We start from the raw sequence: 12,128 nt of genomic DNA, 5'->3' as shown, positions 1-12,128 counted from the left end.
AACAACAACAACAACAACAAGAGATATAACAATCAAATGCAATGTATGGTCCTTGAACAAACCTGCTATAATAAAGACATTTTGAAGAAATACGAATATAAACTATTAAATAGCAATAGAGAATTACAATTAATTATTTTAGGTGTAATTATGGTATATATATTTAATTAAGAAAATTCTCTTTAAAAAAAAAAATCCAGAGGCATATTCAAGTATATAAAAATCTGTCTATTATTGTCACTGTTTGTTGTTGTCGTGTCAGCTTCAACTCATGGTGATCTCATATGCAATAGAATGAAATGTTACCCACTCCTGTGTCATCTATAATTTACTTTAAATAGTTATAGGGGAAAATGATGGGTATATGAGTATTTACTGACTATTCTTCCTGTTTTTCTCTATTTCTTTTTTGGAAGAAAAAAAAAAAAAAACGATAGTAACACCAATTTTATTTATATAAGAAATGACTGGTCCACTGGACTTATCTATATAACTCAATAGTAATTACTACTATTTCCTGACATATTTTTTTATATGTTTGAAGAGCTTAAAAAAATAAAAAGTCAAAAAAGAAACAGAGAAGAGAAAATATTCTAGCTTAGGGGTCAAAGGTAATTGTGGAATTAGGAAGTGAAACAAAAACCATCAGCCTAAAATGAATGATGACAGTTTTAAGCTATCTTTAGTACAAAAACTAACATGTAATTTGCCTAATGGTTTTTGTAAAAAAAATAATCTGATGTGATAAAAATATTAGCACCCTAACTAATTTGCTGTGTATTATGCTGATGACATGACATAGAGGGAAAAAGAGGTAGAAATAAAAGGTTTGAAAACTCAGTCTCTGAGCCTCTAAGTGAGGCTGGAAGTGGCAAGGTCAGGGAAGGTGACTTGGACTTAAACAAATTCATCCTGAAAGTTTATCTTCTTACAATCAAATAAGTCAGAGAAGCAGTTGGTTAAACACTTTTAAATATATTTCTTATTTAATTACCTGTTTTGGTTGCCTTTCTAAGACTTGAGCTTTTAACCAGGTTTCAACTTCTTCAATTTTCTTTTTATGTACAGCAAGTTCATGCTAAGATAAAAATTTCAAGTTTAATGATAACGCATTTTAATTCAAAGAGTTTTGGTGAATTAGCACAGATTAATCTAAATCAATATTTTTAATGACAAAAAAAAGCAAACATGTAATATGACATATTCTAATAAAAAAAGTCCTTTTCATTATACTTAGTTTTACATTATCATGATAAAAAACCAAACTCACTGACATCAAGTCAATCAGAAAATTGACATCAAGTCAATTCCAACTCATAGCAAGCCCCATCGGGTTTCTAAGGCTCAAAGTCTTTACAGAAGCAGACTGCCTCATCTTTCTTCCACAGCATGGCTGGTGAGTTCAAACCACAGACCTTACGATTAGCAGCTAAATGCCTTACCCACTACACCACCACAGCGCCTTATTATCATGATAGAACTCTATTTTTCAAGCTGACACCATTGCATGATAATTTGGGGCAAGTCTGCAATTTACAAAATGTTTTTAAACTCCAGAATTAAACTTTGGAAGGTGCCTGGGTGGCAAAGACAGCACGTGCTCAGTAGTAACTGAAAGGTGGCAGTGTGAGTCCACCCAGCAGCAGCAGGGAAGATCTAGGCCAGGCAATGGGCTTCCATAAAGATTACAGCTGCAGTGGTGTAGCCAATGGTGTCTACCTAAATGAACACCCCAACAAACACCTCAACAGTAGACATTTTGGAAGGGAATTGGGAAGAGTATTGCATTTACCCACTGCCACTGAGTCGATTCGGACTCATCGTGACCTTATAGGACAGCGTAGAACTGTCCCACAGGGTGTCCAAAGCTATTTTATGGGAGCAGACTGCCTTTTCTTTCTCCTATGGAGCAGCTAGTGGGCTCAAACTGCATCAGGAACTGAATCCATTAATTATTATGCCACCAGAGCTCAGGTATTGCACTTGGCAAAAATAAACAAACATGAAATCTAGCTGGGGATTAAATTAAATCTGAGAAAAATAACCAATAGTACAATTTCTAAACAGCTGTTGAGAAAATCCTCGTCTTAGAATGTGAAAAAATTCTAGAAATTATTGTTTTATTCTAATGTATTTAGAATGAAGAGTTTTATGACTAATAATTTAAAATTACTTATTCTTCTCCTTCCCATTCGCTCTGATCAACCTGAAAGTTCAGTTATATAGGCATGTTTACATGTTGTTTAGTACCTGAGTTTCTGGCTTATATTTATCAACCCATGGTTCATTTTCAGGCAGATGTTCTTTCGAATTTTCTAGACCACAAATCTGTTCTACAGAGGACAGCTTTCCTCTTTTTCTAGCTGGAAATCTGCTATTTTCTACTGTGGAAGGAACATTTTTTCTTCTATGACTTCTGTTATTCACATCAAATGATGAGGTAGTAAGAGCAGTAGAAATGTTTGTATTCTCTGAAAAATCATCAAATGATGAGGCTACCCAGTCTGCTACCTGAAACACAAGAAGCCATGTAAATACCATATTTTCTCCATCTATTCCCTATATAAATGAACTATAGAAACACAATATTCATGTCTATAACACTTAAAATTAAAATTTTACAAATTAGCTCTTTAATTAAAACTGGCTTGCTATATATTAGTTATTTTTCTGCTTCACAGTAAGTACAAACGCACAGATGTCTACTTGTAGCCAGTAAGGATCAATATCATACAAAGAGTGAAGAATACAGACTTAATTTTCATTAGTAACTACAATAGTCTCAGATAATAACACGCTGATTAAAAAAAAAAAAAGCAAACGACTCATTTGTAGGACTAAAATACAAATACTAAAATTGCCTACAAAAAATTGAAGCAACATAAATAAATAAATGAACTATCTATCTTAACCCTGGCCAGGTTAATACATTCACAAGAACCACTTCATATATCCAAATAATCCTTATCGGCTTTAAGACTTTGTGAAAATAGAGGGTAAGGATCCCTAATGCTGTGAATAGTCTATAATGAGGACTTGATTATATTTTTTCTTCAGTGCATCAACCAACTAATATTTTTATAAAACTGAGGCAAGTTTTCCAGGGAGGATGAGATTTGTCCTTCAGAAATGCCTAAGAAAAAGAACACGGAGAAAATAAAGCAGGACAACTAGTACATTCTATTTCACCTTCTTCTGGTCTATACAAACTAGTGATCTGTCTACATTTACCTCCAGTATTTCCTTTTCTTTATGATCCTTCATAAGTATGCAGAGAAAAAGGCTGAATTGAGCAATTTTAATGAAAAAATATAGGTGTATTAAAAAGGTTTTCTAATAATTAGAAGTTTTAACATGGGTTTTCTTAAACTAATGCCTACAGAGAATCAACAGTATAAATCTAGAAAATTTAGCATCTGACTTTTGGAATTTCCTGTCAGGCTAAGAAGGAATCAAGATTAGATTGTCCTTCAGGAATATTCAGCCATTTATTAGTTGTGAACTATATGGGGGCACAATGCTGGAGGAGAAAAAAATCAGAAGTTAGAGCTGAAAGCAGAGTCAAGGGAGGCAATTTGGGGCTTATATGTACATCATGAATGCAAAGTCACACATTCTGTTTTAAGGATGAGGATAGGAACATTAACTGCAGTAGACAAGAAAGAAATACCATGGGGGGAAAATTCCAGTCATAGCTACCCAATTTATTTCCTCCTCTTTAAAATACTGTCACTGGCACTAAAATTGTGGCACATTTCTTCTATTTTTGAGGGTATATAAAAATACTTTGTTAAAATAGCAAAAAGATGGAAACAACCTAGGTGTCCATCAACAGAAGAATGGATAACCAAACTATGGTACATACACACAACAGAATACTATGCAACACTAAAGAATAATGTGGAGTCTACAAAACACCGCATAACGTGGATGAACTTGGACATTATGCTGAATGAATTAAGTCAATCATGCAACGCAAACGCAACCACTGCCATGGAGTCGGATCACAGAGACCCCTCCTTGGGTTTCCAAGGCAATTATAACTACAGAAGTAGATTATCCAACTTGCCATCCGAGGAGTGGCTGGTGGGTTTGAACCATCAGCCTTCTGGTTAGCAATTAAATGCCTCGGGCACTACGCCACCAGAGCTCCTTAAGTCAACCATAGAAGGACAAATACAGCATTAGTTCACTGTTGTAAAAAGTCAAAGAAAGGTTTACATATGGAAGGAACCTTTCTTTGTTGGTTACCAGGGGTGGGAGGGGAGGGGAGGGAACACTGCAAAAAAAATGAATTGACCCATGCCACTTTAGTTTTGTGTTATTTCACTGTACATAAATTATATTTCAATAAAATGTATTTTTTTACAAATTCTAATTTGTTTGAAGCAATTATTACATGGTTATTTTAGTGTTTTACCTTTGGGGAAGATAGCTTTGGTCTAAGAATAGTTTTTGACATTATAAACTTTGACAGTTTCCATGCATAGTATATAATCTGTAGTACATTAAAATATAATTCACCTAGGGGGGAAAAAAAGAAGAAACTCAAATTAAGAAAAACTGTAAACATAAAATAAATTCTAGTAATCAGTATATACTGATATAATCAACAACTTAATAAAGTTAAGGCTCAAGAACTAGTGAAAGAATAAAGTAAAACATAGGTGAAGCAAGAAATCAAAAGGCAAATATAAATTTTATTTTTAGTAAGTGTATATCAATTAACCCATTTTTGATACTAATAATGGAAAGTTTTCCACACAAGTTAAAAAATCAGTTGTTGGAAAAAATACGTATTATTTTATTTGTGCACCTACTTTTTGTCATTAAGAACAACCAGACAATTGTATTTCAGCAGTTTTTATAATGATAATTAATTTTTTTCTAATTTCAAATTTAATTGCAGTTCTTCATTTCCAAAATTGCAAAAAGCAGCAAAAAAATGAACTGGCTTACCACCTACTTTGGCGAACAATTTATCATAAAATTTTTTCTATAAATGTATTCCTTCTTTGAACACGTTATTAATAATTTTTTTGCAACATTTTCAATTTTCAGAATTTTTAACGTCTAGGGAAACTAGTGAATTTACCAATTTTAAGTTAGCCGCACGAAAAATTACTCAAGGTCAACAAACCTATACATAGGAAGATGTATTGGACTTCCTTTATATATATAGTTTGGAAGCACGCTTAACTTATAATGTGTAAATTCTCCCACACACTAGAAAACAAAACAAATAAATATTGCTCACAATCAGAGATGTTTTTAGTTCTGGAGTTTCAAAATGGTACACAAACGGAAAAAGCCAGGTAAGTAAATGTCGTTCACAGGTCGACAGACTTGTTATAGTCAGGACTCAATTCGTTCTATGAAAACAAGAAGGCATTTACCTCCTTTAAAAATCAAGTAATTGTCCCTGATGATACCAGATTCCTGGAATGAGATGTCAGAGGTGAAAAAGACCTTCAACAATCCTCTCACCAGACCCACCATCACCCCACACACTGCATATGGAATACTAAACTCAAACACTCAGACAACATAGTGCTGTTAATGAGTGGAGAGCCAGGATTAGCTAGCGTTTCCGGCTCCAGGACAAGGCTCTGCACCACTATCCCTCTGATCCCCAGGTGAGATGGGTAGGTCAGAAGGAGGGGTGACGGAAGCTGGGACAGTGCGAAGGCAGAGATGGCCTAACGTCTCTAGGATATATCAGAGCTGTGTTCGCAGTGGCCTTACTTTCTGGGAGCTGCATCCCCTCCTGGGCAGAGAGGAGCGGCAGAGAACAGGCTCTGCTCCAGATGGAAGGGTAGCCACCCGGCTCTACCCCAGCTCAGCACCGAGCCTCTTAGACGTCCCGCCTCCTGGGGACCTTCCAGACCGGCGGGCACTTCCGCGACACGACCCGAAGGGCGGGAGCCGCCAAAAGAACAGGCGACTTAGACATCCAGCACACTGCCTGACCCGAAGAGCGAACCCGACTGTGCCTCTGTCTCGGACTCCGAGATGGAATCATGTCATAGAAGGCCAAGTAACCAATGGCTGGCGGCTAGGTCGCAGAGGCGGGTCGGGAGCACTGTAAAGGAACTCGAGGACTCCAGGGCCGCTGGCGCTTGCCGCTGCCCGCCCCTTCCGGCTCCTCCCGGTTGTGCGTGAAGAGCGTGTGTTGGGGCGGTCACTGTCATCGCGGTGAGGACCATGTTGCGGCCGAACATCTTGCTCACGGGTCAGGGCGCGCGGCTGGGTGCGGTTGGATGGCGGGGCAGACAAGGGACGCCTAGTGCTCTGGGCCTCGGGCTTCGAAGCGGGGCCTCTCAGTGTTCTGTTTCCGCGTTAGTGGAGTGCCGCGTGGCGTGGCAGTTGACAGCCCTTGCGGATTGGGCGTTCGCTAGCGTTGCGGGGGAAGGGGACGCGGAACGTAAATTGAGTTGGTGAGGTGAAAGAAAGGTAGATGAATCCAGCACCTCGCTAGCTACTCAATCTTTCTGGGTCTCTGTTTATTTGTAAAATGGGTTGTTGATCCTTAGTTTGGCCGAGTTGTCGTGGGGTTTTATAGGAAAAGAATGTAAAGCAGTGTCTGGCACTTGGTAGATTTATTATCGGTGGATCTTCAGTCCTTAGGCCTTCCTGGGTTCCCTTTTATTTTCTTTTGCATCTTGAAACGCCATTCAAAACAGATTTTGGTAATAGAATATTTGTGGTGTGAGTTGACTAGTTTACTATGTAAGTTTGTTGTGTTAGTGTCTGAGGCTTTTGATTCTATTCTTCTGTTTTGTTTTTCTTTTTAAGGAGAAAAGGCATTTATTGAGCATCTCTGGTCGTTTCTCGTGTGAAGATGCTGCAGGTTTTTCGGGCTGAAAAACTCTTGTGGGCTCTTGTGGGTCTTTGGAGCCATACTCAAGACATTGCTGTATGAGAGGGAAGCGAAAATGCTGCATAAAGACTTGAAAGCAGTATTATTGCCAGTTATTTCTCTGAAAGTGTTGAGAAAACTGTAGCAATTAATGGCATCATAGGACATTCATGGGAAAATCTAATGGGTGTAGATGATACTGCAAAGAAAACTTGGCGACGCTCTTTGTGGAAACGAAGAAATAAAGAGTTTTGTCAGTTAATAAAACATGATAGTTGACAGCACAGGTGCTGCAGATATACTCCACAGCAGATGAATGCTTAGCCTGTAAGATTCTTTAAGGGGAAGATTTTACATCTGATATGTTTGAGTCAAAGTATCTAGGGTTTATAATATTACACCCTATTGTCAGAAGTCTAAATATGAGTGTTTTATTGGAAACGTAATTCTGTGGTTCAGCCTTGGTGTTTTATAGTGGACTTAAGGTAAATTTTATTCACCTGCATATGACTTGATTTATCTTTAATTATAATGCTCACGTTTCAGAATTTGAGTAGTATTAGGAAGGTTGGACAATCCTACTTCCGTAGTGATACTGCCTCGGAAACCCAAGGAGGGGTCGCTATGAGTCGGGGCCGACTCAACGGCAAACAACAACAACAACAAACATAAGTAACTGAATATTATGTATTTGATTATTTGGAAATATAATGTAAAAGGGAAGATGAAAAACAATAGTGTGTTACCTTTTATGTAGAATATATGGTAATATAACCATGTGTATATCATAGCACATATAGGACTTCCATTGCAAAGTTACTGAAGGAATTGTTTTATTGTGGTAGGTTCTAGGGAAGCGCATAAGGGAGTCAAGTAGTGATAATGAGACTTGTTTATACTGCTTAAAGTTTTTCTATGAATAATTTACATGTTCTTCTTAGTAAATTGAACAAGTGATGGTGATTGGTTTGAAATGGTTAGTTTACTCTGAGCAGTTCCAAGTTGGTGGCAGGCATTTTGTGAATTGACATCAGAATCACCTGAGCTCCTACTCCTAGAGAATTGGATACAGTGTTCTGGATGATGATTCTGACATCCTGCTGGTTTGGGGAAATTTCTATTAGGTCATACTGTATATTTTTATATAATTGCTTATTAGGAAAATTTTCATTTTAGTTGTTAACCTTAAAGGCAGATAGATGGCTGACATCTGATAAGTAATATTTCACAAACTGTGTTTTTTCCATGACTTTCTTACAGGTACACCAGGGGTTGGAAAAACCACACTAGGCAAAGAACTTGCATCAAGATCAGGACTGAAATACATTAATGTGGGTGATTTAGCTAAAGAAGGTAAGGGGTACTTTGATGTTAGATTTTTAAAAGAAAGAAAAACAGGTATTGAGGACCTATTTGTGACCTGCTAAGAATAGGAGCTCTGGTAGCATAGTGGCTAAGACACTTGCCTGCTAACCAGACGGCTGGCGGTTCAAACCCACCAGCCACTCCTCGGAAGGAAGGTTGGGCAATCCTACTTCCGTAGTGATACTGCCTCGGAAACCCAAGGAGGGGTCGCTATGAGTCGGGGCCGACTCGACGGCACATAACAACAACAACAACAAGAATAGTGGAGTGTGTTATTAGTACTAGGTGTTTTGAGAAACACCTCTCTTTACAAAAAGCGAAGAGAGACTGCCATTAAAGAATTTATACTCTTTGGGGAACTCCTAAAACTAGAAAATGTTTGGTGTCCAGAGCTATGTCCTAGCTATTTTGATCATCTCTCCACTTCCTCCTAAAATTGCCCCCCAATTCTTACGAACAGAAATAATTGAGAAGGCTTCAAAGCCTTTAATTATACTTAGGATGGATAGAATTTGAATATAAGGTGAGAGAGGGGAGAATGTTGAGTGAACACTGAACTTCAATTGGTGCTGAGCATATAGATGAGGAAGATGAGGGCATTGATCTCTCTGAAAGGACAGATTATTTTGAACTCGGTAGGTAGTTGAACATGATGGTCCTGTGCTGTTTTCTAGGATTAGTTTGGTAGTTGCATGCAGTATGCATATATTCTAAGTAATACATGTTTATACTTAATTTTACTATTTTCCGCTAATCTTTGATCACTCTCTTATTTATGTCTTTATCTTTTTATATCTTATAATGATTTTTACAGGGTAGAAACTCAGAGAATTTTAAGTATGCCTCATTAAAATTAAAGAACATACTTTTTTTTTTTAAATTCCTGACAGTTGCCACTAATGTAACTATTTCAGGTTTGATCTAATATACATATTTCTTTCAAATGATCTTAAGTCTGATCACCGAATAGCATGGAGTCTGGCAAGATGACTTCTCCCAAGAGCATGCCGAAAGATGCACAGATGATGGCACAAATCCTGAAGGATATGGGGATTACAGAATATGAGCCAAGAGTTATAAATCAGATGTTGGAGTTTGCCTTCCGATACGTGACTACAATTCTAGACGATGCAAAAATTTATTCAAGCCATGCTAAGAAAGCAACTGTTGATGCAGATGATGTACGATTGGCAATCCAGTGTCGTGCTGACCAGTCTTTTACCTCTCCTCCCCCAAGAGATTTTTTGTTAGATATTGCAAGGCAAAGAAATCAAACCCCTTTGCCATTGATCAAGCCATATTCAGGTCCCAGATTGCCACCTGATAGGTACTGTTTAACTGCTCCAAACTATAGACTTAAGTCCTTACAGAAGAAGACATCTGCTTCTGCAGGAAGAATAACAGTTCCACGGTTAAGTGTTGGTTCAGTTACTAGCAGACCTAGTACTCCCACGCTAGGCACACCAACCCCACAAACCATGTCTGTCTCAACTAAGGTAGGGACGCCAATGTCCCTTACAGGGCAAAGGTTTACGGTTCAGATGCCCACTTCACAGTCCCCAGCTGTAAAAGCATCAATTCCTGCAGCATCAGCAGTTCAGAATGTTCTGATTAATCCATCATTAATTGGGTCCAAAAATATTCTTATTACCACTAACATGGTGTCATCACAAAATACTGCCAATGAACCATCAAATGCATTGAAAAGAAAACGTGAAGATGATGATGATGATGATGATGCTGATGACGACGACTATGATAATTTGTAATCTAGCCTTGATGCATGTAACATGTATAGTTGGTCTTGAATCCATTGTATTGAAATTAAACATGCATGCTGGATATTTTTTAAGTTGTGTCTTAGAAAACTTAATTGGCATTTTATGAGTAAATATCATACTTTTCAATTGAGATGTTGGATTTTTTTTTAAATAGAATTAGTTATGGTTTTTCATCAGCCTTTAAGTGTAAAAAATAAAGTCATTCATCAATTTGATTGTTGGTACTTTGGAAATTCTGTTTTGGAAGCAGTTTCCCCCTTTTGCAATCAGCAGTTGCAAGGAGTTGACATTGCAGTCTCATTGCCAGTAGAATGTCACCTCTATTGTCTTCAGATGTTTAGATCACAGTAGTCTGGTGTTTAAGTCACTCTTATGGTCAGTTCACTCAAAGTTCTGAAGTATAACCACATCTCCTTTTGGGAGAGAGCACTTGGTTAGGATTTTTATTCATAGTGAATCTTAATCTGCTTGGATTTATTTTCAATTGCCCAACTTCTTCCTAGGTCCCAGTTTTCTACACTTTTGGTTATATATAAAGACCTTGAGTGTCTCCCAGTATTTCTGCCCACCCCCTCACGTTTTTCTCTCGTATTTCTTAAAGGTCAATTTTGAGCATCTTTGTTTGCTGTATTCTTGATTCTCTGCTCATGTTTTGTTTTCTGTTTTTTTTAATCCAACTCTGTCATTTAGTTTACTGTGTCTCAAAACTTAGATCTTTATTTTCTTTTGTACATAGCTAGGTATTCTCCAATATGTATGAAATTTGGTTTTGACCCTTGCATGGGGAACGTTACCGTTTTTGACCAATGATTGCAGAATCACATGTAGCAGTCATTTTCAATTTTCCGGTTCTAATCTCTCCCACTCAGTTCCTAATTTAATGATAATTGTTTTATCACGAACAGCTTTCAGAGGAATGGTAACACCAGACCAAGACAGTCCACTTTGGAAAGCTTGTCTTTCTCTTCTCTGGGTTTTTATTCTACATGGGCCTTCTGCATCATTTAAACTAATGATGGTGTAGTCCTGACCATGCTTTTTCTAGTTTATTGATAGCATTTCATGGACTATAAGCCTTAAAAATACTGATGGTATTTTTTCTCCTATGATACCAGATTAAGAATTTCTAGTCTGATTTGACATGGTATTAGGTGAAGCACTTTATAAGGTTTTTCATAATGTGCCAAGTATTTTTCTACCCAGGTACTATTTGAATATCTAGAAAATATTCTGAGGTATGCACATCTCATTTTTTTAAATGATTTATTTTAAGGGAAACCATACAATGACCTACTCATGAAACAGTGATTCTCAACCACGGGTGATTTTGCCCTTAGAGACATTTTTGGTAGGGTAGCAGGGGAGGTGTTACTCCTGGCATCTAGTGGGTAGAGGCTGCTGTTGTTATGTGCCGTCGAGTCGGACCTAACTCATAGCGACACCTTCTTGAGTTTCCAAGGCAGTATCACTATGAAAGTAGATTGCCCCGTCTTCCTTCCAAGGAGTGGCTGGTGGGTTTAAACTGCCAGCCTTCTGGTTAGCAGTCGAGTGCCTTAGGCACTATGCTACCAGAGCTCCTGGGTAGAGTCTAGGATTGCTAAACATCCTGCAGTACTACTAACATTTTGAGCCTATGAGCTAAAACCTACAGCTCACAAATCCTAAAATATTAACAGTCTGCCCCTTTAGAGGACATGAGCTCTAACCTATATCCTGTTTTTCTCTTCCCTTATCAGCTCCCACTGGTAGCCTTTCAAACTAATTTCTTCATTAGCCTAACACTGCTCTCTCCCAGTCTTTGTGTCACATGCTGTCTTCTGCCTGCCACTATACTTATGAATTCACTGCAGCCATCTTCTAATCCTGCCCCTCCCTTTATTAATACTCACACTCCCATGTAGTAATGATTCTTGAATTTGTAATGAAAACTAGTCTATTTTCTTGGCCCACTGGATCCTCTGCTGCATAGTTAGCAGACATTTCCAGAGTAAAATGCCTAAAACATGGGCAGTGATCCTTGCCCATTCTTGATCCCTATCACCTACCCCTTCCCCAACCATACAAACACTTTCACATTCTCTGTTGTTGTTGTTGTGTGCCATCGAGTCAGCCCTGACTCATAG

At 37.9% G+C, this 12,128-nt stretch overlaps 3 protein-coding genes across 3 annotated transcripts in view; 2 read left to right on the top strand and 1 right to left on the bottom strand.

Moving 5' to 3' along the window:
- RAD17 (RAD17 checkpoint clamp loader component) overlaps positions 1 to 5,761 on the bottom strand; it is a 93,635-nt gene extending 87,874 nt beyond the window's left edge. Inside the window, exons 1-4 of the mRNA XM_007943361.2 lie at positions 5,716 to 5,761; positions 4,421 to 4,524; positions 2,251 to 2,511; positions 995 to 1,078 (exon numbers count right to left, since the gene is read on the bottom strand). Coding sequence (XP_007941552.2) covers positions 995 to 1,078; positions 2,251 to 2,511; positions 4,421 to 4,524; positions 5,716 to 5,761 — 495 coding nt within the window. The remainder of the gene's footprint in view (positions 1 to 994; positions 1,079 to 2,250; positions 2,512 to 4,420; positions 4,525 to 5,715) is intronic.
- A 443-nt stretch (positions 5,762 to 6,204) lies between these two features.
- The window catches only part of AK6 (adenylate kinase 6), a 32,822-nt gene continuing 26,898 nt past the window's right edge, over positions 6,205 to 12,128 (top strand). The window contains exons 1-2 of the mRNA XM_007943317.2: positions 6,205 to 6,232; positions 8,120 to 8,212. Of these exons, the coding sequence (XP_007941508.1) occupies positions 6,205 to 6,232; positions 8,120 to 8,212 (121 nt within the window). The remainder of the gene's footprint in view (positions 6,233 to 8,119; positions 8,213 to 12,128) is intronic.
- TAF9 (TATA-box binding protein associated factor 9) lies at positions 9,196 to 9,993 on the top strand. The gene has a single exon (XM_042781314.1). It carries the CDS (start codon positions 9,196 to 9,198, stop codon positions 9,991 to 9,993), a length of 798 nt encoding a protein of 265 aa, XP_042637248.1.

This window comes from Orycteropus afer, unplaced genomic scaffold, assembly GCF_000298275.1.
Source record: "Orycteropus afer afer isolate SDZICR_OR568_19922 unplaced genomic scaffold, OryAfe1.0 scaffold00104, whole genome shotgun sequence".
In the NCBI taxonomy this organism is placed as follows: Eukaryota; Metazoa; Chordata; class Mammalia; order Tubulidentata; family Orycteropodidae; genus Orycteropus; species Orycteropus afer.
This window is presented reverse-complemented; position numbering and strand designations above follow the sequence as displayed.